The sequence below is a fragment of the Podarcis filfolensis genome, assembly GCF_964270895.1.
Source record: "Podarcis filfolensis genome assembly, chromosome: Z".
Classification (NCBI taxonomy): Eukaryota; Metazoa; Chordata; class Lepidosauria; order Squamata; family Lacertidae; genus Podarcis; species Podarcis filfolensis.
Window position 1 is genome coordinate 24299748 of NC_139617.1, and position 24980 is coordinate 24324727.

The window sequence follows — 24980 nt, forward strand, 5'->3', positions numbered from 1 at the left end:
GGCCAGCAGCTAGTGGTCAGGAATGACATAAGTTCTATTCCAAAACATCTGGAGGGCACCAGATTGGGGAAAGGCTGGTTTAAGGTGTGTAAATCAGCCCTTTAAATTGAACCCCAAACCATATAGGCAACTAATGAAACTAGTACGGAACTGAAGCCCACCTGACCTCCACAAACAACCTAGAAGGCTTTCTGTAGTAACTGAAGTTTCTGAACAGTCTTTAAAGGTAGCCCCACACAAAATGCACTGCAGTAATTTAGCCTGGGTATAACCAGAATGTGTGCAAGTGAAGCCCCTCAATGACCACCCATTCCTCCTGCCCACAAACTACGAACAGTTGACATTATACTTTTACTTGGGCAGGCACAATGGATGTTATTTGCAGGCCCTGTCAAATGACATCTCATCAAACTAAAAGGTCCCCGTGTTTTCCAAACTCTGGAATTATTTAGTGATCACTGAACTTACTTAATCCTTTCATTGCACTTGGGCAAGCAGCTTCCACCTGCAGAAAGAGCCTTTATCCAGCTCTGCCAACAGACGCTGTGCCCAGTGACAAAGCCCTGGCAGGATGTAAAATATTGCCACAGCATGTTGCCCCAGACATCATCTCCCTCAGGGCTGGAGGGGTCCTGATTAATTTGTCTATACTGTTGTGTTCACTCCCCATTTCAGAAAAAGAACTAGATCCTTTCTTGCATACCTCTGTGCAGTATTCACACCTAAGCATAGCATAATGTTAATCCAAAATAAGAAAGACCACCTCAGCTGGCACTTCATCTACCAATGAAGATCAGAAATATAAAGGGATCCCGTTGCTTCAGAAGGATAGAAAGGAGCACACTGGGCAATTTCATCTTACTTTATTTTGCACAGCACCACAGTCACTTGTGTTTAGATTTTGCAATTATATATATATAATAAATGTTGGGCTGGCTTTTGTGTTGCAAACATCAAAAAGCTAAGCCTGATTTTGCTACTGGGAAAATTTAAATATTGTTTTCCAACAGCTGTGTGAATTATTTGCTTTGTGGACTATGAACTGTTGCTGATAGATATGAGTTGTTGTGGGAGGGGGTTTGGGGGAGGTAAATAAAATGCCTGCAGCTGAGAGAGAAGGTGTCTAATCCAGCCTTCATGTTAAGTTGTCTATTTGCAGGGAGCTTTTAATATGGAGAGGTGTTTATAAAAACAAAAAACATACTTTTTGCACAACCTTCAGTTTGTGGTTTGTACAGCCTGTTTACCACCTGCTTCTGCCTAAGAGATACCCAGGAACTGATAGATAAAAAGCCCAAAGGGGACCATGTTCACACATACAAAAAGATACTTCCTCTTAAAGTCAATTACCCTAGCAGTAAATGTTATCTAAGCTACTGTATGGAAGTGGGGGGGGGGACTACAAGATGGAGTGGGCTAAAGAGAGAGAGAAAAAACTAAACAAATTAAAAGTATATTTCTCCTCTGGTCATTTTAATTCATTTTGGTTTTCCACGATCATATAAAGTAGGAAACAACAATAATACAACAACAGAATAATCAAGTTGTGTTTTTTTTGTCAAAGCATATAAAACATATGAAAGCTAAAAGCCCCAGCACAAACTTCAGAAGAACAAGGACTGAGTAAAATTTTGCTCAAGAAATGCAGAAAAAGCGTAAAATACAAGTGCACAAAAATACTGGAATGCATAAAATAAAAAACTACACATTAGGTAAAGCATTGTAAAATATACAGGTTTGCAAAAATTGAAACCGGTGGGAAGATTTGGGGGGGGAATGGGTATAATGAATACACAGACAGTGTCAATAACACTGAAAGACAGAGAAGGGGGGAAATGGCAGTTTTAAACTGAGCTTCCTTTCCCAATTTTACGTCTTCACTTTCTTGGCATCCTTTTTTCCAGAGCTTTCTATGGCAGAGTCTGCTTTTCTTTTTTGTGACTGGAAAAAAAAGGTGAGAAGGGAGAGAAGTCATCATATTTTTGTCCATCTTAACAATGTTTGATGCTGAATGTATATAAAGGTAATGAAATCCAATAGACCATGAAGTTGCCAGTTAAAATAACAACAGATCCTAGATTTCTCTGGATTTCATCCATGTAAGTTCAAAAGCAATCTAACAGAGGCATTGAAAGAAGATTCAGTTTTAAAGAGTCCTAACTTCAGTTTTATGTCTTAAGTTTGCAAGGTACCCAATTTGAGTATAGCACAGCTATTCCCAAAACCAGTAAGAGTGGATGTTCTACAAAGGTTAAGGATAAGACTGATAAGACAAGGAGTGGCTAACTTGGTGCGTTCCAGATTTGTTGAACAGCAACTCAAATCAGCAAGAATACTGACCATGCTAGCTGATCAGAAACATACACTATTCTGTTTTATTGTTGCAGATGCTGCTGCTATGTCATATGTGGTTATGCTTGTTAAATAGCATTTGCCATTGACTGGGCAATGAAAGATCCATCAAGAATTCAGTTTCTAGGTATCAGTGGTCTACGAAGCGCTAAGGAAAGTCACATTAAACCACCTGTGCTAGGAAAGTGCCGTATTTTTCGCACCATAGGGCGCACCGGACCATAGGGCGCACCTAGTTTTTAGTCGGGGAAATCAAAAAAAAAAATCTTAGCCATAGCCATAGCCCCGTGCAGCCTCTCCCTGCCGGAGATGGATCCCGCTGGCTGCTTTGGCTTCCTCTTTAGCCCCACGCAATCCCTCCCTGCCGGGAGAGGCTGCGCAGGGCTAAAGAAACCATAGCCCCGTGCGGCCTTTCCCTGCCGGAGGGGTTGCGCGCGGCTATGGAACTAGCCAAGGCAGCGAGCGGGATGGATCCCGCTGGCTGCTTTGGCTTCCTCTTTAGCCCCGCGCAATCTCTCCCTGCCGGGAGAGGCTGCGCAGGGCTAAAGAAGCCATATGGCACAAGCCTGCATTCGCCCCATAGGACACACACACATTTCCCCTCAGTTTTTGGAGGGGGAAAACTGCGTCCAATGGAGCGAAAAGTATGGTAAATGTAAAGGATGACACAGGGGGTTGCCCCTGTCATTCTACTTTCCTATTATCTACCCTTGTGGAAACCAGTGTGTTAGAGAACTGAGGATAAGCCTTCATCAATACTCCCGTTTCTGACTCTAGCATTTTTGTATTGTCATGCTGTAGCAAGTCAGAAGTGCCAGGAATATGGGAAGGAGGGGATACAAAAGCACAGCTCTTCTGAACTTTCCCACCCTGACAGGTACATTGGTCTCAATGGTCTACAACTGCAGCAAGCTTAAAAATCACCAAGAAGGCCTCCCCCAACCTCCCACTTGCCTTATTGTCACCAAGTGGAACAGAGGAGGGGAGCTGGAGCAAAAGAAGTGGGATAGGAAAGTGGCACATGCACAGAGCTTTCCTCCCCCCATAAAACACTCCATAGCAGTGGTCAGCAGTTGGTTTTCCCAGAAACCATGAAGGTTTCCACCAAGTGGACCAGGTTTATACAGAAGCCACCAATATGACCTTCATCTATTCCCTTTCTGAAAGCAAGGGACCTGAAAGCAAGCTGTGGCCTGATGTCCTAACAGCAGGTCTCTTTCTGGCAAAGGAAGAGGAGAAGGAAACCTCTAAGCATGCTGTGCTATGATTTGTTTCTACCTCAATAACTACAGTACTTTCAAAGTAAGCTACTATTATAGTTCATCTACAAAGCCTGAACCTTGAACTTACAAAGCCTATGACCCACATACTTTAGAGACTGTCTCTTCCTGCATCCAAGGTGGGAAACTTGTGGCCCTCCAGATATTTTTGGGAAGTCCAACTCCTGTCACCCCAAGCCATCATGGCCATCTTAAGGGCCACAGGTTTCCCAGGCCCAATTCAGTTAACATCTATTCTGTGTAATCTGAACATCTGCCACTAAAATCAGGGACCTTGGAAGTGAGGAATTATTCCACCTTGTTTTCATTCCAGAAGGACTGTAAAACCTCTCTACTCATCCTTTGGACTTCCTAAAGTGACTCTTCTCACTCATCTGCTAGTTATTTATGTTTTTAAAATCCTATTTATTTAAGTACTGTTTTATGTTATTCCTCTCTGCATTATAAGCTACTTTGAAAACATGCTGGAAAAGTGCAACGTAAGTATTTCAAATGTTTGGAAGGGGTGCTGATGATTGATTACCGCTGGAGCTTTTGTTCCCCGCTTTTTCTTTTCAGCTCTTTCCTTTTCCTCAATTTCCATATTTTCTTTTTCAATGAGTGATATGAGTGTATTGCAGCGTCTCTGGAGTTCCTGAGAAATAAGATTAATATATATGTGTATATATATCAAATTCTGTGACAACCTCGCCAAACATACAGAGACATTAAGCAAGCAAGACATTCAGAGGAGAAGGTGCAGATCACTCATACCTGTCAAAATTCTAAAATGACACCCACAAAGTCCTTTTAAAATGTGTTTCATGTTAGCAAAACGTATTGTTGATTGTAGCTTTAGGGTGCAGTACAGAGTAATTAAAATCAATGGGTATTTAATGATAAAATTCAATGGGATGTTGACTTTTTCTCTAATTATGTCCTATGAGATTCTACAGCAACTTATAAGGGCTTTACAACTTACAAAGAGACAATACAAATTGCCACAGCTACTGATTTCAGCAAGACTCTTCTAGAGCTTTGCACTTTAGACTTGCCGAGCTGGCTCATCTAAAACAAACTGCAATAAAAGCATGACTAACACCTAAATGAAAATGAAAATGTGCTCTATGGCATGCAAAATGTTTTCAAAAAGTGCATGCATGCAAACACACACACAGAAAGAAAATTCCGTTATCATTCATTTTATGGCAGCCTTTTTACCTTTTCACTCAGTTCCATATAAAACACAGTATCTCTTAAAATAATTAATATAAAATAATTCAGAAACCTTCTGAAAGAGCACTTCAAATCATCCTGCAACACTTCATTTATATCAAATTTCAAGATACTGCTAAAATAAATTGAGATTATGTTTTTAAAAATGGGCTGATTCCACCGCCACTGTAGTATAGTTATTAAATATAGATACCCAGATTCAAATAATCAGTCATTAAGTTAGTGTCCATGGTCCAGTCACTCTCTCTCAAACTAACCTACTTCACAGGGCCACTGCAAGGAAAACAATGGGGGTGGTAGTGAGCTCCTTGAAGCAAAGGCATATACATGTAATAAGGAAATAAATTTTAAAAACAATTAAGAGTACAACTGCTGTACACTACTCCTGGGATCGTTTTGGGATGAAGCATGTTTATAGAAATTTAAATTATGTATAACTAAATAAATAATTTTTTCAGCCTGTTTTGGAGTACAGTACAAACACACAATATGTGCATTTAACTTGCATGATCTCAACCATGTGTAGTAGAAGGCAGGCTGGTTGAAATTGCGCAACTTAAATTCAAGCACGCTGGGTCTGCCTGCATTATCCGGCGCATAAAGAGCTCTTAGGCTCTCTGAGAAACTGTCACAACATCTTGTAGGGCCATCAGTTCCCACAAGAGCATTCCTAGCCTCCAAAGTCCATCCGTCAAGCAGGCCTTGCCCAACAAGCAATGCAGAGAGCAATGAATCATCCCTAACTAGCCGGAGCAGCGGTCAGGGATGATGGGAGCTGTAGTCCAACAACAGCTGGAGACCAAAATTTGAGAAACATCGCCCTAAGCTCCAGGTGGTTAAGATATGTTAAGTGAAGATCTTACAATGTATAAGGGATTATCACCAATAACATCAACCAACCAAAGAATATAATTTCCTATCATATGTTAGGCCATTATGTCCACTGTTGTCTTTGACTGGCATGAGTTCTATGAGGTCTCTGTAGCAGAGGTCTTTTCCACTGCCTGCTACATGATCCTTTTAAAAAGTGACTGCCAAGGATTGACCCCAAGACCTACGGCATGCAAAACACATGCTCTAACTTTCCTCATTGTAACCCACAGAAAAGTTTTCAACTGCTTTTCTCTACAACCTCTATAAGAAATGTCATTTGTAGGAAAAAAGGGAAAAGCAGGTAACCTAATGATCCCCTGAAGTCAGTCATTTTCAGCTCAGTCTCTGACCCCAGTGCTGCGGGTATAAAAGTCACGCCGTATCTATGCAGCTGTCTCATACAAAGGAGTTTTCTTAAAAGCCTCTATTTCAGGCAGAGGACAGAGAGGCTGTTCTCAGTTATTTTTGGCATCTTCTGAGTTTAAAAGCTGCACGTCCGCATCTTCTTTGCACTGAAGCAAACCAGAAACTGGGTCCTGCATGTACAAGCTATAGGATTCACTGGCTTCTTACGTCTTTTCTTAGGAGGAAAGACCTGCTATTAAGAGTTGCTCTGTAACAATATAAAACTTTCTGGAATATCAAGCACTTCACATTGCCTCAAAAATTACCCACTGCTCTAAGCCAGAAACTCATTTTCAGTTGAATATTTCACACACATAGAACAATCCCAACTGTCAAGGGGCGGTGAGAGGAAGAACAGGATCAATTAGAGGCATGGGCACTTTTTCCAGTGAAACCAACATCCCATTAAAAAAAAATTAAAAGACAGTATTCTTTAAAATACAACTAAAATTTGGGATACATGAGAAATGAAAACACATTGCTTATATTGTAAATGTCACATGAAGTTCACATTACAAACCTTTTGTTTAAGATATAGTTATAAAGGGTTGTGGTAAACTAAACCCTACTCAGGGCATACCAAATGAAATGAGTCATGCTCATTAACTTCAATGAGTCTACTCTGAGTAGGATTAAGATAAAAAACCATCCAATATGTTTGTACGGGGATGTAGTTAGCAGTATGCTTCCTGCAGTATGCTTTATGGCAAGACTCTTTTTTCTGATTCTATGATTTCTCTGGACTACAAATGTTCTTCAATTGAAGTGATGTCTGCAGTTCAGAGCCCAGAATCTTTCTTTTCTCTCTCTCAATAAATCCACAACACTAATTTGCACCGAGGGTGTGTGTCGTATATGTAGGAAAAGCAACAGGTGTGGTGATGTAGAGCAGAAAAGTGGTCAGCAGAGAAAGGGTTATGAAACTCCTATCAGTGGGAAAGACTTTAGCAAAAGCTGCTGAATCTTGGCTTAGCTTTTCTCACAGGACAGCTGTGAAGATACGGAGATTACGAATAGTAATCATTTGCTATTGACTTACATAAGGATCAGAAGTGAAAGAGCAAGATTGACCAAAAAACACAACCACCTCAAAACAACAAAGGGATGGGGGGGGGAGAGACTAGGCAACTTATCTGCACTTACTGCCTTTAGATTTTTCTCCCGCTGAACACCAAGAGTATTGATACAAAAATCACTTACAGCTGTTTCTTTTTGCCTCCCACAAATCTGTACCTGCGGGTTTGATTTTGACATAAGACGACATGGGAAGGACGAACAGGAGCACCTTTGTTCTTCCTCAGGAAAACCAGAGGAAGAAGAAATTTGGTCTCCCCAATTCTGTAACTGAAATATAAATGGCTTACAGCTGTTCTATCTTCCCATGTGCTTAACAGCATACTGTATTGTCAGAATTGTTACATTCAAAGTTGTCAAAAGCAGGGAGCTGATAAGACTTTCTAGAATACTTAAATTTTAAGCTGACTGTGTGACTGAAACATGCACTAGATTTGTGGGGGGGGGATGCATGCATGATGGAAGAAGCATTCTGAACATGCATCAGAGACATGCATGAAATCATTTTATTCTGTGTAGGTTGGAATGTGAGAGTAAACACAGACACCACAATTTCTTTAAAATGTCAGGTTTTCAGGTGCTCTTTCTCTTCCTTACTGGTATACCAACATATACAGTGTTTGTGACAATGGATACATTATGTATGGCCAGGGAGTATTCATGATTTACTGAAGATTACCAATGTCACTGATACCACCACAGCAATACATGTAACAAAATCATCAATAATATCTGCTGGTGCTTCCAGAAAGCCTAACGCTCTGCCTCCGGAAAGGAATTTATGAGGAGCACTGAATAGGACACCAACTCCCACATGTGCTGAAGTGCAGGGCTTAAGGACAGATATTTCATTCCAGTGCCAACCGCAGTCTCCATTTCTGAAAGCACTCTCAATTCAGGAATTTTCACATTTCCCAACTGTTAAAAAGTAAATACAGCACTACTTCTTTTGGTCCTCCTTGTATGAATTAAACCTATGGAAATAATATCCCTCCTGCTCAGCAAGTAAGCATGTCTGGCTTTGCTAAAGCTCTAGTAGCAATTTTTTGCATTTCTGTCTATGGTGTTCCCCCCCCCATCCATATCTTATTGACCCCCAAAGCATACAGTCAGTGAATGTTACAGACCTCTTGTTCTCACCACACAATATTCCCTTGTATCCTAGGCTTTAAACAATGTTGTACTTCTCCTACCCACATCTTACTAATGAAGCAATTACAGCTATCCCTAGATACACTAGAACCCCCCCCCCCACCAGAAAATAAACTCCATTGTGCTGGCACTCAGCACCCTAGATAGTCAACGGAGTAAGAAGAGGAGGCATCATAACATTATCATTTAACTTATTAAAAATTGGAACTTCCAGCAAATGCAGAAAGTATCAAGTAAACCTCAAAGGAGGAAGTGCTGTTCTCCACTGCCATGGACAAAAGCCAGGGTAGCCAACCTGGTTCCCTTCTGATGTTGTTGAACTACAAATCCCATCATCCCTGATCACTGGCCATGCTGGCTGGAGCTGATGGGAGTTGGAGTTCCACCACATTGTCTCTCTCTAATCTAAACCACCAATGAAGCAGAAAGACAAAAGAACACCAAAACTTCAAAGGAGAAATCACAGCCCAATGATTCTGCACCAATGGGAAAGGAAGTATACAGAGAACAGTCATATGCACGCCTTAAAGAGAACAGATATGCGATTCAGCGGTGCGCTTACCATTCCCCTCTCAGAGTCACAAAGAAGAAGGGCACTTATGACAGCAGAACATCTAAATGTGAAGTACAAAGTCTGGTGCAGAAAAACTAGAATTTTATAGAAACCATCAAGCAATTTATGAGCTCATACTGTGTAAGCCATATGCTTGCATGAAAATAAGAAACAAAAAAGGATTTATATTGGTTTCTGAAGAGAAGTTTTCTGAAGAGAAATTTTCAAATAAATACATAGAGGGGAAACATGGAAAAAATAAATGTATTTAGGCAGAACTAGGGAGACATCTAGTGGCCATCAGAAAGTAATGATGAATTTCTAAGTAAAATGCATAGAAGCCTTGGTTTTTAAGTATAAGCATTTTGAAATAATTCTTAAAAGATTATAAATTTTCTACCTAGCAATCCTTTACAAAAAGAAAATTCTAGGAATAAATTCCACTGTGATATGATATCATGGGCTACTGAGGCGCGACAGACTGGGACGGGGGGGACGGGACACTCTAGTTCCATTCCCTACTCAGCCATGAAGATTACTAGATGGCCTTGGGCCAATCACATATAAAATCATCCTAGCCTACCTGACAGGCCCCTGTGGAAATAAAAAGTAGGAAATATATGCTGTCTTGAGCTCACTGGAGGAAAAGTGGGATATAAATGTAACAAGCAAACAAATACATATTTTGGTTGGATAAACAAGGTATGAACATTAAGCCAGACATTTCTGACAAGACAAGTAAGAGATAGACAACATTTTGAAAAAACTACAAACCCAACATTATCAGAGACCGGAACTGAACAACCATGCCCTGAACAACCATGCCCTGAAATGCAGTCTGTAAATCAGGTTAAAAATAAAGATTTTTTTTTAACTAAGTCCTTTTGCATCAGGCAAATGGTCGTGCAAGTCCAGCATCCAGTATCCCCAGCAGCTAATTGGATGTCCACAAGCAAACTAACAGTCCTCCCCTGCTGCTGTTCCCCAGAAATTGTTATTCAGGGGCATAAGCTTCTGCACACAGCATATAGTCATTGTGACTAGTACCCACTGGTGATCACAGCTTCCATTATTATTTACTGCCCTTGTAAAGCCATTTAAGCTAGTGGTCAGCTTCACATCATGTGGCAGCAAAATCCATGCTTTAACTATGCAGCATGTGATTCCATCTGCCTGTCCTGAATCTCCAGCCAATCAGTTTCATCAATGATCCCAATGAGGGGGAGAAAAAATTTCTTTATCCACATTCTGCATAATTTTGTATACCTCTTCCCTAACCTCTTACTTATCTTTCTGCAAAACCCAAAAGTTGCAAATGTTGTGATCTTTCCTTACAGGGAACATGTTCCAGCCTCTTAACCATTCTGGTTGCCCTTTACTGCATGTTGTTGTTGTTTTTTTTCCATTCTACAAGATCTGAGCTGTGACCATGAGAATTGCATCCCATCATGATCAGGCTTGGAATTTCAAGTGGAAGAATAGCGACAGCCAGGACTGATAACTCCAGCTGAAGTGGTATGTAAAACACCATGCATAGGAACTACTTGTCCACAGTACATGGTAAAAGGTATACTGCCTGCCAATCATAGGTGTTCAGGCACTACTAACCCTTTGGACATATTTGATCCTTTTGGGAAGCATCCTCAAGGTAACCCTTCTTGGAAGACTTTAGCCAATTTAACAGCATTGAAACCATTATTTTCACACTGCTTCTCCAACTTTAAAGCACCAGACAATAACATTCCTCTTCTCCCAGATCTTTGGCTAATTAAACAAACAGTGGCCTTTTAAACTGGGGGGGGGGGAGGGTGTTTGTTACTATGTTCTGTATTTTTGTAATTTTATATTGTAAACCATCTTGAGATCCTTGGGGGAGGGAAGTACAGATTTATTTTAGTAATAATAATAATTTAAAAGTTATTCCTGAACAGAAGAGAAATTGTCCATGCAATAACAGAAGTGGACAAAAAAACTCAGCTTAGGCTAAATGAAATGACTCTTGGGTTCAAAAACAGAAATTCTACTCTTAATGAAGTGGCATATCTTTCCCTCAAGGCTTTAATTAATTATCAAGAGAACCGTTGCTAAATTGCCACTGTGAAAAATATGTCATCCTCGAAACAACTCTACCATACAGTCTTCCTTCAAAAAACAAAAACATTACAGGATCAACCACATATAACAGATGTTAGTTGTGCAGCACTGCATGCTTCTGGGAAGTACTCCAATTATAATAGCAAACCACAGAACTGCATCAGACACCAATATTAAATCAGCACGTCTATTAACTAGCTTTTTAGAGCATACCCTCCTACCATCCCACAACAACTTCATGTTTTGCTATAAACATAGAAGAAAAACTATTGGCTTCAAGGTCTATCTTCCTATTTTATGGTTTGTCAGTTTTTCTGGGAAGAATTATTCTATGCATCAGCTGATCCTGGAAAATTAGAGTAATTTTGTTTACTTACTGTTAATGAGTGAATGTACAATTGTACCAAAATCGGTCTTTAAACCAGACACTGCATCTGTGACTAATATCAGGATCAGGACAAACTTCCAGATGGCAGCTTCTCCAGATATGGTAGCGCCAGAAGAGAAAGCAGCCAAGTGGTACTTCCTGTTCATGTGGGCTTCGTTTTATATTGGCTGTCTTCACATTACCACTGCTGCTGAATCTGTAGTGCACCTACTTGTTCATTTGCGTAGGCACACACACCCCATAAGACTTTGGGTGCCGAGGTACTTGCCAGCATCTTGACTGGACAGGGCTCATCTTGACTGGACAGGGCTAGGGACATGCGAGAACTCTAAGACTAGAGTTTTAAATGCACTCGTTCTCATACATACTCATTCTGGTGCTCTTGTAGAGTGGTATAATATACATACAGACCAGGATGGAGAGCTTGGTATCCTCTAGATTTTGTTGGACCACACCTCCCATGAGTCATGATCATTAGGTCATGCTGTGGGGGACTGGTTGGAGTTGGAGTCCATCAACATCTGGAAGGGCTCAGGTTCCCCATGACATAATGATTGATTTAATAGCTCTATATTGCTTTTTGATAAAAGTTAACAAATTCAAAACATAAATCAGTGTAACACAATGAAACACAGGAAGACCTAAAACCCTTTGAAATAAAATAAAAACCATGCAAAAACTAAGCTCATGTAAATCAACACTATTTACTTACCATTGCTGTCCTAGATTTGATAAACCAGTCAAATCTAAATTGGGGTGCATTGCGTACACACTGTCTTAATTCTTCATACACGTTTTCTTTATCAAATCCCATTTTATGCAACATGCATATCAAGAATCTATCTTCTTCTTCTGTGTAGTTTTTGCCTTTGTTTGTTCCATACTGTATACGCAGCTGATGAAAAGGTGCTTTGTATCTAGCAATCTAAAGGGAAAAAAGATTTTTACTAGGAATGTGCATATGAATATTATTCAATGGCCATTTATGCTATTTTAGCTGCAGTGGGATTATACTAAAGTCAGCAGCCATTAAATCAGCCCCTAATCAAGACTTTATTTAGCCAGTTGTAAGACTAAAATTGTTACAGCTGGTGTAACAATCCTAATGTGTTTATACTGGGAATTTCAATCCATATGGCTTAATAAAGTTAAACTACTTATCATAGAAAAGAATAACTTTGCTCACCACTGAATTAGTGTAAGCTTTGTACTGAAAAATTAGAAGGGGACTGAGAATACTTTATCAGTGGGGAACATAACCATATGCTGGTTTCTTAGGGAAAAAATTAATCAGAGGAAATATTAATTTGTGGAAAAATTACTTTGACATCCAGGGCTTTTTTGATGCTAATTCGCCTCTGTATTCTGGCCTCCCCTCGTTCAATCTGAGCCATGATCCTCTCAATGTCCTGGAGTTCATTGCAACGTTCCCAAAAAACAGCTGAAAATTTCAAGCGTTCAAAAAAACACCTTAAATGCTTTGTAATAAAATAACATTAATAACTACTTTTATATAATTAAAGCTTTTACTCTTTCCCAATATTGCCTAACACAGTTTAAACAAGGTATATTATCATATATATATTTAGAATATTTTTTTAAAAAACTTACAATGTAGTGAGTTGGACTTCATACAGAAAGTCTTTTTTCCACAAAGGCTCTAAGTCCCTTAAGAAATTTGCAACAGAAAGCAAATGCATCTCTGATGTGATTTTGTGGAAATATATGAAATAATCTGAATCTCCTATAAGAAGGAACTCCAGATGCTTGCTCCAGAAAAGGCCCGCTGAAAACAACCAATGTTACATACAGTGAGGGGGGAAAGTATTTGATCCCCTGCTAAATTTTCTCGTTTGCCCTCTGATGAAGAAATGACCAGCCCATAATTTTAATGGTAGGTTTATTATAGCTGTGAGAGACAGAATAACAACAGGAAAAACCCCAGAAACCCAGAAGACAAAAGTCAGAGATTGATGTGCATTATAATGAGTGAAATAAGTATTTGATCGTCTATCAACCAGCCAGATGGCAGGCTACTTGATATCTTCACTGTATGTAACCAGCTGAGATTAGAAGCACCTGCTATAAGGGAGAGGTCTTACCTGTAATCCCAGCTCGTTACAGTACCTGTACGAGACACCTGTCGACAGAAGCAATCAATCCAGCAGATTCCAAAGTAGCCACCATGACCAAGACCAAAGAGCTGTCCAAGGATGTCAGGGACAAGCTTGTAGACCTGCACAAGGCTGGACTGGGCTACAAGACTATTGACAAGCAGCTTGGTGAGAAGGTGACAACAGTTGGTGCAATAATTCGGAAATGGAAGAAACACAAAATAACTGTCAACCTCCCTCAATCTGGGGCTCCATGCAAGATCTCATCTCGTGGAGTTGCAATGATCATGAGAACGGTGATGAAGCAGCCCAGAACTACACAGGGGGAGCTTGTCAAAGATCTCAAGGCAGCTGGGACCATAGTCACCATGAAAACAGTTGGTAACACACTACGCCGTGAAGGACTGAGATCTTGCAGAGCCCGCAAGGTCCCCTTGCTCAAGGCAGCATATGTACAGGCCCGTCTGCAGTTTGCCAGTGCACGTCTGAATGACCCAGAGGAGAACTGGGTGAAAGTGTTGTGGTCAGATGAGACCAAAATCGAGCTCTTTGGCATCAACTCAACTCGCCATGTTTGGAGGAGGAGGAATGCTGCCTACGACCCCAAGAACACCATTCCCACCATCAAACATGGAGGGGGACATATTATGCTTTGGGGGTCTTTTTCTACTAAGGGGACAGGACACCTTCACCGCATCGAAGGGACGATGGGCAGGACCATGTATTGTCAAATCCTGGGTGAGCACCTCCTTCCCTCAGCCAGGGCACTGAAAATGGGTCAAAGATGGGTATTCCAGCATGGCAATGACCCAAAACACACGACCAAGGCAACAAAGGAATGACTCAAGAAGCAGCACATTAAGGCCCTGGAGTGGCCTAGCCAGTCTCCAGACCTTAATCCCATCGAAAATCTGTGGAGGGAGCTGAAGGTTCAAGTAGCTACACATCAGCCTCGAAATCTTACTGACTTGGAGAGGATCTGCAAAGAGGAGTGGGACAAAATACCTCCTGAGATGTGTGCAAACCTGGTGGCCACCTACAAGAAACGTCCAACCTCTGTAACTGCCAACAAGGGTTTGGCCACCAAGTACTAAGTCATCTTTTGCAAAGGGATCAAATACTTAATTCACTCATTATAATGTACATCAATCTCTGACTTTTGTCTTCTGGGTTTCTGGGGGCCTTCCTGTTGTTATTCTGTCTCTCACAGCTACAATAAACCTACCATTAAAATTATGGACTGGTCATTTCTTCATCAGAGGGCAAACGGGCAAATTTAGCAGGGGATCAAATACTTTCCCCCCTCACTGTATAGAGCTAACTGAGTTGTTTCACAGGGAATTGGTAGACGAAGGGGGGTGGAATTGAGCAGAAAAGAGACAGAAGCAAACTGCTTAGTAGTCCCCCCCACTTAAACTTCTCTACTCTCAATCAAAGCCTCCGATTACAACTTTACATTAAACATGAGCATGCAAATATACTCTAAGCTCTGGCACAGGATGTCTATCATGTCATAAAATCATAGAATTGTAGAGCTGGAATGGACCCAAAGGGTCATCCAGTCTGAAGCAGCCAAAGATGTACAGATCCAGGTTCAAATCCTTACTCAGCCATGAGACTCGCTGGGTGACCTTGGAGCAGTTTGCTTCCTTTCTTTTTTTTCCAGTGCTGTACCTCAGTGGGCAACAGGCAGTCAGCATGTGGTGTTATGTGCGTGTTTGTAGGGAGGCAGGAGCAATTTCTAGTGTTTTCCAATAAATGGCCGAAACTATTTAAAAACACACCTCACCCTTGAAAAGGTACGGCTGAGGCTGCAAAACAGAATTATGTCTGCATACATTAGAACTGCATTTTGGGTTCTTCCAAATTCCTATCACTCAACAAAATCATTATCAGCATTATATTGCTGTCAAGAGAAGGGAAGAATAAATCCAGCCGCTCCGCCCCTGCTTTGCCATCCACAGCGGTGGCAAATGAAGCATGTCACGATCTAAAAAACAGTGCAGAATAGTAATGGCTAAAGGGTTACAGAGTAGCATTCTCAGCATAATCCCTCTGCAGATTTTAAATCTCTCCATGCCGGGACCATGCATTCTTTCTACACTACACATTCTTCAAAATTGCCAACCCTTGTAGAACTACAAAGGTAACCCAACAAATATAACCATTTTGGAAATATTGTTTTAATTATCCAAGATATATTTGGCAAACCTGAATATTCAATAACTTCTTCAGGTGACTTTCCTTCCACTTCACGGGCAATATTATCTATATCATCTCGTCCATATTTTTCATTAGCTTTAATAAACTGGTTGAAGTCTCTTTTGTTCCAGTTTGTAAAACCCTGTTAAGCAAGAAGTTGCCATTAGGTGAAGGAGGAAATGTTTTGCTAGATCTTGCATCTTAGAAGGATACAGTTGGATTTGCTCGTTAATGCTTCGGTACAATGTCACATAATAATTACAGGGGTTAATGATCTTGCAGGATTTCCATAAACATCTATTATCCAAGGTTTATTACTCAGTCATAAAAAGTTGAACGAGTTATTTTTGCACACAGCTCCCCATGCATCAGGGAGAGAAGCTTTTTATTCACGCTTGTAAATGGCATTTCTTCGAAGAAACAAAGTTCAATTCAAATCTTAATGGATTTTCACTTATATCACACTTGAGCAAGCACAAGTAACAAATAAAATTGCAAGAGTATGAGGGCACTTGTCCAGATGTCACTGGCAATCTCCTGGGCATCCTGGAACTAAATGCAATAACATTCTGTTTTGAATACTTACAAAGCAAATGGTGAATGAAATGAACACCTGGATAGAAAGAAAATGGAGCCAAAACACCCATTTCCCTACACCTCCTCTATCAATACAATTGCAAGAACTTCTTGTAGCAGATGCAAAACAAAACAAAACAAAATACCCCAAAGCTAACATTGTCAGAATTTTAAAATCCCTCAGGTTCTTAACCCACTAGAAGTTGATTTATAAGTTACAAGAATAATGGCAACTTTTAAAAAAGAACTTCATGGAGTTTCTAGTAAAAAAAGCTTCCAAATTTCATCTTTATCGTTTTTACTCCTAGATTCCATAGATAATGAATGTCGGACTAACTGCAGACATGGCACTCAATTCACATGGTTGTAACAAACCAACTGTAAATTATTTCTGACACTGTGCATACAGGAGAGCAAACTGTTCTATACAACAGATTGGATCCAAAGCTTCCATTGCTCCAACAGAAAGTCTTCCCCTGGTGGAAAAAAAACCTTCATAGGTCAACAAAAGCAGTTCTTCCATCAAATAAAATCTACTTTCATCAGAGGAAGGGAACGTTTGTATCCACCACAGTTTAACAAGGAATGTCTGAAAAGAAAACCAATGGCAATGAGAGGCACCATATCTACATTTGGTTTTGCTGGTTTAATTCTAATTGCTTTTGGGTGAATAAGAAGTGAAATGCATATTTGTATTTCAAATATTAACAGAAGCCTATAACAGCAGCTCTTCTATTTATATTCTGTCCTTAATACGTGACAAAAAGAGGAAGAATGCTTTCAACCAGCGAAGGAGTAGATAGAGTCATATGGCTTTGGCTTGATCAAAGGTATTACAGAGAAATAAGAAAAATTCCAGGTACTTTGGTATAGCTCTACTTCCAGAGAGCAATACTAGCATTAAAGATTTTTAAACTGCCTACACAGAAACTAAGAGTGATGTGGCTGATATTGTACTTTCAAGAGATTCACTTCAATCAACACAAGGCAATTTAAATTTTCAAAGGACAATTACTAAAATAACCATTTAAGAACACCACTCAAGAATGTGACTACTTACATGCAGAAAAGTATCAGAGAATGTGAGCAAACCCTGCACTTCCTTCCTTATAATATTTAAAAAGTCAAGTGAGCTAAAAATGATCTTCAGAGTAACCCAAAAATAATTATGTAAGTGTCAACAAGACAAGTTAAATGCATAAAGTAAATCTAAGTTTTGAAAGCTGAAGTGGACAGCTAAAGAATGCCTCATTTGAGAGTGCCAGAACCTATCCACTGTAGTGTACACAACTATGCTATTCGAAGGAAGATTAATAACGTAATCATTGCAAGAAGAAAACCATTCACTCTGAGAGAAACAATGTGATCTTTCCAAAGGAACTGTCGAAGGACTTGAGATTCAACTTGACTATTGTTGAGTTCAGCTGCTCTCTTCTCTGAACTCTCATCCACCTGCACCTTTTTGTGGAGAGAAATCACCTGACACACCAGCGACAGCTTAGCAGCTGCCATTTTGAAAATAGAAGAGCCTAACCAACTTTCTCAGTTTCTACACACACACAATCCAAAACAGAGGCACTGTAACTAAATCCCTTCAAATTAATGTAACTATGAGATAATTTGTAAGATCAGATGATAGTATCTGCAGTTTTCCATAGGAAATCTAGTTATCACTGCCTGCGTTTACTGCACATGGCTGTTATCAACCTTTTTTCATCACAATCTAGCTTGTCACACAGTAAGCACACAAGCTTGTAAATGTTCTTCTTTGTTTATAAGTTCTTCTTTTGTTAAAGAAAAGAAATTTAAAAGCCATTTACCTGGGTAAGAAGTCTTTCTTTCTCTTCAGTCTCTTCTGAAGTAAGAGGAGCTGACTCATCAATCTTCCGCTGTTCCTCTTTCTGTACCTGAGCTGCATTTGGGAGGTCAGGGTTTCTGGGGACCTAAAATCAGTGGTGGAATGAATGTATAGTAAAAGAGCAATGCTATTAAAGGTTCTGTATATAGTCCTATCCATCTCCCTTTACTGCCTTTTTGAGAAACACTAGTCGGGTGGGATTGATGCGCTTCTCATCTACTGAGTATTTGTTAGAGAAGGAAATATTTCCCTAGCATGTGGCCGCTGGTGGAGAAACATCTTTTACTTGTGTTTACAGTCCTCAGAAAGTTCTTCAGGCAAGGTGAATGTAGCATATCATAACTCATCCATCTATATTTGTCCTTTTATAGCTTGCAGGCTCTTGTCCATGGAAATGTAATGATAACTGCAACTAGCAAGCAACCACTGCACCTCAAGAGGGTTTTCTTCAAGCCTTTCAGTATTCCCAGATACCACAAACAAGAAAGAGAAGGGGAGGAGGAAATGTATGTGTGTTACTCCAGCGATTAAACAGTGAAGAAGACATTAATTTCTACAGTTAGGGTAAAATGGAATGAACACAAGTTGGAATTATCTGATATCAAAAGAATGTTTAAATGTGTTTTTAGTGCTCTTTATTTCTTTTAATATTTCTAACTTTTCCCCAACTACAGTGATTATTAGAACCCCAAGGCCTTTTCGGCAAGCACCAACCTTTTCCACACCTGGCATCATTTACAATCATTATCACTGAAACTGATCTCATGCAACTGGACCTGTCAGTGCTCTGGACACCTCAGCTGAAACTGTATCAACAGTGGTATCAAGTTCAGAGTGAAAGTGAACAACTTTACCATCGGAGTGCTTAGAAAATTTGTCAGAGCAAGACTCTGATGCTCCATTGCCCATAACCTTTGGGGCATATCTCAACAGTTCATTAACCACTTGGAAAAGCTCTCCTGGGCAGCTAGCTGAGCATGTGAAAAATAAGAAAAAGGTGGAAAAATAAGCCTACTTTGTGCCTACCATGTGGCAGTGATGGCAGCAATCATGTGCTCAGTGCTATTCTCTATGAGATTTCTGGCACTCGCACCCCAGCTGTCACCTGTTCTGCTTCCTTGCCTGTAACTCTCCTGAAAACAGGGGCAGGGGGAGTAGTACATGTTCCTTGTCACCAAAAAAGGGCATATAGGATTGATTGTGTCCTCCTCACCATTCTAAACTGAAAAAGAGCCTTGACAAGAGCACCAGCCATGTCAACTGGAAAATACCCCAGAGCATTCAGTAATCTTTATGATTCCTTAAGTCTCTATGGGCAAACCATCTCAGTAAGTCCCCCCACCTTGTGGGAATGGCCTGGCATGGGCAGGGGGGTGGGGGAGAAAGAACTGCCACTGTCAAGCCAGGCATTGCCAGGAAATAACTCATGCATGGCAATGGAAACACTAAAATACTCCCTACACACTATAGCAGAAAGCATATCAAGGACCTATCTTGCCACATGCATTTGAGCCGTGATGTACTGAAACAAGCTCATGATTGTGATGGTGACCATGAAGTCCCAGGCAGGTGCTTTTAAGGCAGACCCAGTGTGATACTGGAAGTCTCCCGGTATCTGCTCTATCTGGAGTAGGCCATCTTGGCTATGGAGACTGTTGGGCAGTGGGATGGATAGTACACCAGCAAAATCCCTGCTTTGTTCTTTGAACTGACACTAGGCACAGATCCTCAAAGCCAGCCCCCATGCATAATCAGTTTCCTGGTTCAGATAGATTCTTAAGGAAGAGCCATAATGATCCAATTGTCTTGATGCTGCATAAAGAACCCAGGAAAGCAACATAGGGTTAGATCAAGATATCATGGCTTCCCCACCCAAGTCTGAATAATACACGAGAGGTTGGGACCTTCCTCTCCAATAAGACTGTGGATGATAAATGTCTTACAGTGGATGACCTGGTGACCAACTTGGTAACTTTCCTAGTAAGGGCTGTGGGAAAAGCCAACCTATAAATCAATCTCTGCCTGTGAGAGAGATATCTTTGAAATTAATACACAGCTGATATTTGACGCCCAAACACTTGGCCCATATTACACACTATTGGAACTGTTTGACAGGTCAAATAGGATCTTAAAGAACAAGTAAATTATTCTCTCTCTCATAAACTAGAGGTGATGAGAGGGCAACAGAAAAGAGATCAATTTGAGACTATTTAGTTTCCCTTCCTTGGATATAAAAATGCACAGAAGCCCAGCAAGATGGCCCCAGCAAAATATTGGTGTGGATATCCTGAAGTCTATGTGGAGAAATTCAATCTTTAATTTTTCCATATTTGCTAGTCAGAAACTCTGTATTTTCTTTTTTAAAAAAAATAACTGAAGGGCATCATAACACATTCAACATTAAATATTCACATACTGCTTTTGACAGCTTATTAAGTTTATATTAACTGTACTGTCATATTTCATATTGCACCTTGAATTGCAGTGTGGGGTCTTGGTCCTGTTTATCTCTGTGAATGAAGTGGGTGGGGCTTTTTTTGGTAGTTTTATTTATTTATAGATATCTGATGACTGTAATTTTTGTAATACATAAAAACTCAGTAAGAACTTTATTAAAAAAACAAAACCTTGGTAACTCTCCATCCATAGCCTGTCAGACCTATAAGGAAGACACTTCCATACCCGCACCCCACCACTCTTGACACTTCTTCCTGGAGGAAGCTGACACTATTTGGACCCCGGGGTGGGACTGATGTTCTGGGCTACTGAGCTAGCCCACTACTCTGCCCACACGTGTTCTGTCTTTTGAACACCATATGGTCACCAGACCAATTTGAGGAATCAGAAATTGTCCAGAGCGCATGACCTCTCCCCCAACTGGATGGGACAAATAGTTTTATTTGTGTCACTAAGATCCCAGGTACACTATGGAAAATAATGTTATTTTTGGGATTGTGAAATGGAATTCAAGTCTTAGGACATAGATCTTATACATAGGTAAATGTAGCTAATATATTCTTCAGAAGGAAATATCGCTGATTTTGTTCTGTTTTCTTCTTTTATTCACAGCAATCCTTTGAAATTATATCTATTGTAGTGAGGAAAATGTGCCCATTTCTACTACACACTTCTGAATTCATTTTAAAATGATACTTAACTTCACATAACTGCTATTGAAAAGTAACACATTTCCTATCCATCATATCTAAGAAGCCTGAGAGATATCTTCATGCCAGTTATTTCAGGACAAGAAACTGGAGCTTACCTTATCCCTGACATTGGTTTACAAAATGATATTTCACTGATTTCAGCACATATATAATCTTGGCTTCATATAGAGCATGTTACGAGGCAAATTGTTACCATTGTAAAACCATTTTTAGAAAGCATGGAAGTAATTTTGCCTGTGACTATATAAATTAGCTACTGAATATTTCCATTTAAGCATGTCAGTCACAAAAGCAAAGTTTAGAAACATAGAATTAAATAGCTCTGATTTTATCCTTTGAAGATGAAAGACCATACCAACATATTGTTCTTTTCTAAGCACAATATTACTATTCATACAATCTATCTACAGTGGTACCTCGGGTTAAGAACTTAATTCGTTCCAGAGGTCTGTTCTTAACCTGAAATGGTTCTTAACCTGAGGCGTGCTTTCGCTAATGGGGCCTCTTAATGCCGCTGTGCTGCTGGCATGCAATTTCCGTTCTTATCCTGGGGCAAAGTTCTTAACCTGGAGCAACCACTTCCTGGTTAGCGGAGTTTGTAACCCGAAGCATCTGTAACCTGAAGCGTCTGTAACCCGAGGTACCACTGTAATCTATGGTTGAATTTCTTTTGACAATGTGCCAAAAATGCAAATATTTAATGGGATGAATTTGGAAGGCTTATTTGGAAACAATGCATAGAAATTGTAGGGGCAGAGCTGTCAAGCAGGACCAAAGGTGGCAGACAGTAGAACCACTAATGTGGAGGCCCAACCTGACAAAATAGCACTCGGAGCTCAACAGCAGTAATCCTAGAAGGGTGTAGTGGTGGTAGCTAGGGGACATCACTGTCACCACAAAATATTCACACAGCCTTAATGGCAGCACTCTTGCTGAGGCACGTTCAAGGCACCAGAATGTCTGCTGTCCCTATTCCTTTGTGGGTTAGGATCAAGCTTTCTATGATTCTAATGTCTTCCCCCAATGTTTTTGTTTAATTTAAAAGTCAAGCAGCTGCAGGAAGCCACAACTGGGATCAGAAGCTTACATAGAGAGGAGACTGCTCCTCCTTTTCCTTGTTAAAATCACTTTTGATTGTGTTTGCTCTCACTCCACTTCACCCTTGAGCAAACAATGTAATTTATAATGTCCCCCATTTACATAAGAGCAGGTCATCTAATCATTTTCAAAATGTGGATATATGGAAATCCACATTCCTGCTTCATATTAGGGAAGGGAAGGAAAACAGATCCTTACCTTGTAGCCTATGGTCTTGCGATAATAAAGAATCTCTTTTTCAAGGAGTTCAAACAACCGTGGGGGAAAGAACTGGAAATCTTGAATATTTGGCTGTTTCGGAGGTCGTGGAGCCTTTGAAATTAAACATATATACCATTAATGCTACATGTTTGTCTTTGGACATGTTGCAACATGTTTTTATATAAAAAAGGTTATTAAAGGCTGAGGTTGGTGTAACTAGTATGAACTACCAAACTGTCCTCTCACCTTTGGGATTTTTGGTTCACTAACTCGAAGGGCTTCTCTGAAATAGGCATCCACAGCATAGTTGGCTTTGCGTTCTCGTTTTGGAGGCTCTATCCATTCCATCATGCTCAGCTAGAAAACAAATAAGATCAAAACTTTTTTAAAATACCAAAAGATAATTCTAAGTAGCACATATTTAATTGCTCAATTGGTATTGTTGACAGAGGTACTTGTTTTAAGACAAGACTAGAATGCAGAAGACTGGAATGAAGACTAGTGCATGTTTCAATAGATATTAAACTACCTGCATTGCTATGAATGGATAAAATAGCGAATCACTTAGTTCAAGAGGGGTTACTTTAGAATAGCATTTCTTTCAGGTTTTGTTTTTTAATTTCCAACTCCTCTTTGAAACCTGGTAGTTTTTGAATAAGCAGAAGAAATAAGTTTTGTATGTTTTCATGTTCCTCTTGTAAGCAGACAGTAGACTGGCTAACATTCAAACATGAATTATATTATTATGTCATCAGCACAAATACAGTGGTGCCCCGCAAGACGAATGCCTCGCAAGACGGAAAACTCGCTAGACGAAAGAGTTTTCCGTTTTGGAGGTGCTTCGCAAAACGAATTTCCTATGGGCTTGCTTCGCAAGACGAAAATGTCTTGCGAGTTCCTGCGGGGTTTTTTTCCTTTCCCCCCCCTTTTTCTAAGCCGCTAAGCCGCTTATCCACTTATCCGCTAAGCCGCTAAAAGCCGCTAATAGCGCTAATCCGCTAATCCGTCAATGGGCTTGCTTCCCAAGACGAAAAAACCGCTAGACGAAGAGACTCGCAGAACGGATTCTTTTCGTCTTGCGAGGCACCACTGTACCAAACTTCATTGCCACATCCTAATCTGCACTATTAGTGAATTATTATTTTTTAAAAAAACCCTCTCTCACAAACAAGGAGAGAAACCAACAAAACATTCCAAACACATTAACTTGAAACCAGGCTCATAATCCTTGCCTCGTTAAATGAAGCGGGTAGGCCTTATGTTGCCCTGTTGCATGAACTATAACAGAACTCTAGAACAGAGTTCACTTTTCAGCAAGTTTCTTTCACTTAACTTAAGAAAACTAGCAGTTCTTTGCTTTAACGGAATCTTCCAATCCAAGGTCTGCATTTATTTGTAGGCTCTTAAAAGAATGTTAGACATCTACCATGAAATAATTTGCTGCTCTTATAGCTTTATTGTCCCATTTCGTACAGTGATAGATTGCTTTCATGCATTTCTTTTCTTCAGTTATTATTCCCTCACATTATGGACAGAATCCCATTCTAGTATCTTTCTGAACAGAGGCCTCTCAATCTGCCTACATATCCTTTTAACTTCTGTCTTACAGTATTTTTTCCTCTGCATATGCAACAGTTCTACAGTGTTCATGATGAATACATTTTACATTATTATGGACTCCCTCAAAAACAGGTAAGTGAACTGAGTTAGTTTTCTAATGTGAAACATACAATTGTGTCTTGTTACAGCAAGCTTCATTTGTTTTCTCTGAATGTTCAAATTCCAGGCATCAAAAGAAAGATGTGTTCTCAGGACTCTTTCTTTTTGATAGATATACTCTAAGCCTGGTTAATGCCCCTACAAAGTGCTATAGGTAAAGTGAATCAAAGGGGGGAGAGTACATTGAAATCCTACATCTTCCCTACATAACCTGCTCTGAATATTAGGAGTGTTTGAAGTGGAACTATATTCACTTACCGTATTTTTCGCCCTATAGGACACACTTTTTCCCCTCCAAAAATGAAGGGGAAATGTGTGTGCGTCCTATGGAGCGAATGCAGGCTCCTTGGCTTCAGCGATAGCAACAGGAAGCCTCTGAAGCACAGAGGGAGCGCTCCCTCTGCACTCTCCAGGCTTCGCGTTGCTGTCGCTGACGCCTGGAGAGCGAGAGGGGTCGGTGCGCACCGACCCCTCTTGCTCTCCAGGCTTCAGGAAGCTCTCTGCAAGCCATGGGAGCCCGGCGGGAAGTCGCGCCAGGCTCCCATGGCTTGCAGAGAGCTGCCTGCATCCCGAAGCCTGGGGCACGCAGCGGAGCGCACCCCAGGCTTCGGGCAGCATTCCGCAAGCCATGGGAGCCCGGCGCGACGTCGCGCCGG

The 24980-nt window shown here is 40.4% G+C and overlaps 1 protein-coding gene across 1 annotated transcript in view; it reads right to left on the reverse strand.

The window, feature by feature from the left end:
• Positions 1–1452: 1452 nt before the first annotated feature.
• SMARCA1 (SNF2 related chromatin remodeling ATPase 1) overlaps positions 1453–24980 on the reverse strand; it is a 47340-nt gene continuing 23812 nt past the window's right edge. Inside the window, exons 17-24 of the mRNA XM_083595848.1 lie at positions 22852–22962; positions 22603–22716; positions 18099–18221; positions 15712–15844; positions 12709–12827; positions 12099–12311; positions 4156–4266; positions 1453–1941 (exon numbers count right to left, since the gene is read on the reverse strand). Of these exons, the coding sequence (XP_083451974.1) occupies positions 1870–1941; positions 4156–4266; positions 12099–12311; positions 12709–12827; positions 15712–15844; positions 18099–18221; positions 22603–22716; positions 22852–22962 (996 nt within the window). The 3' untranslated portion in view covers positions 1453–1869. The remainder of the gene's footprint in view (positions 1942–4155; positions 4267–12098; positions 12312–12708; positions 12828–15711; positions 15845–18098; positions 18222–22602; positions 22717–22851; positions 22963–24980) is intronic.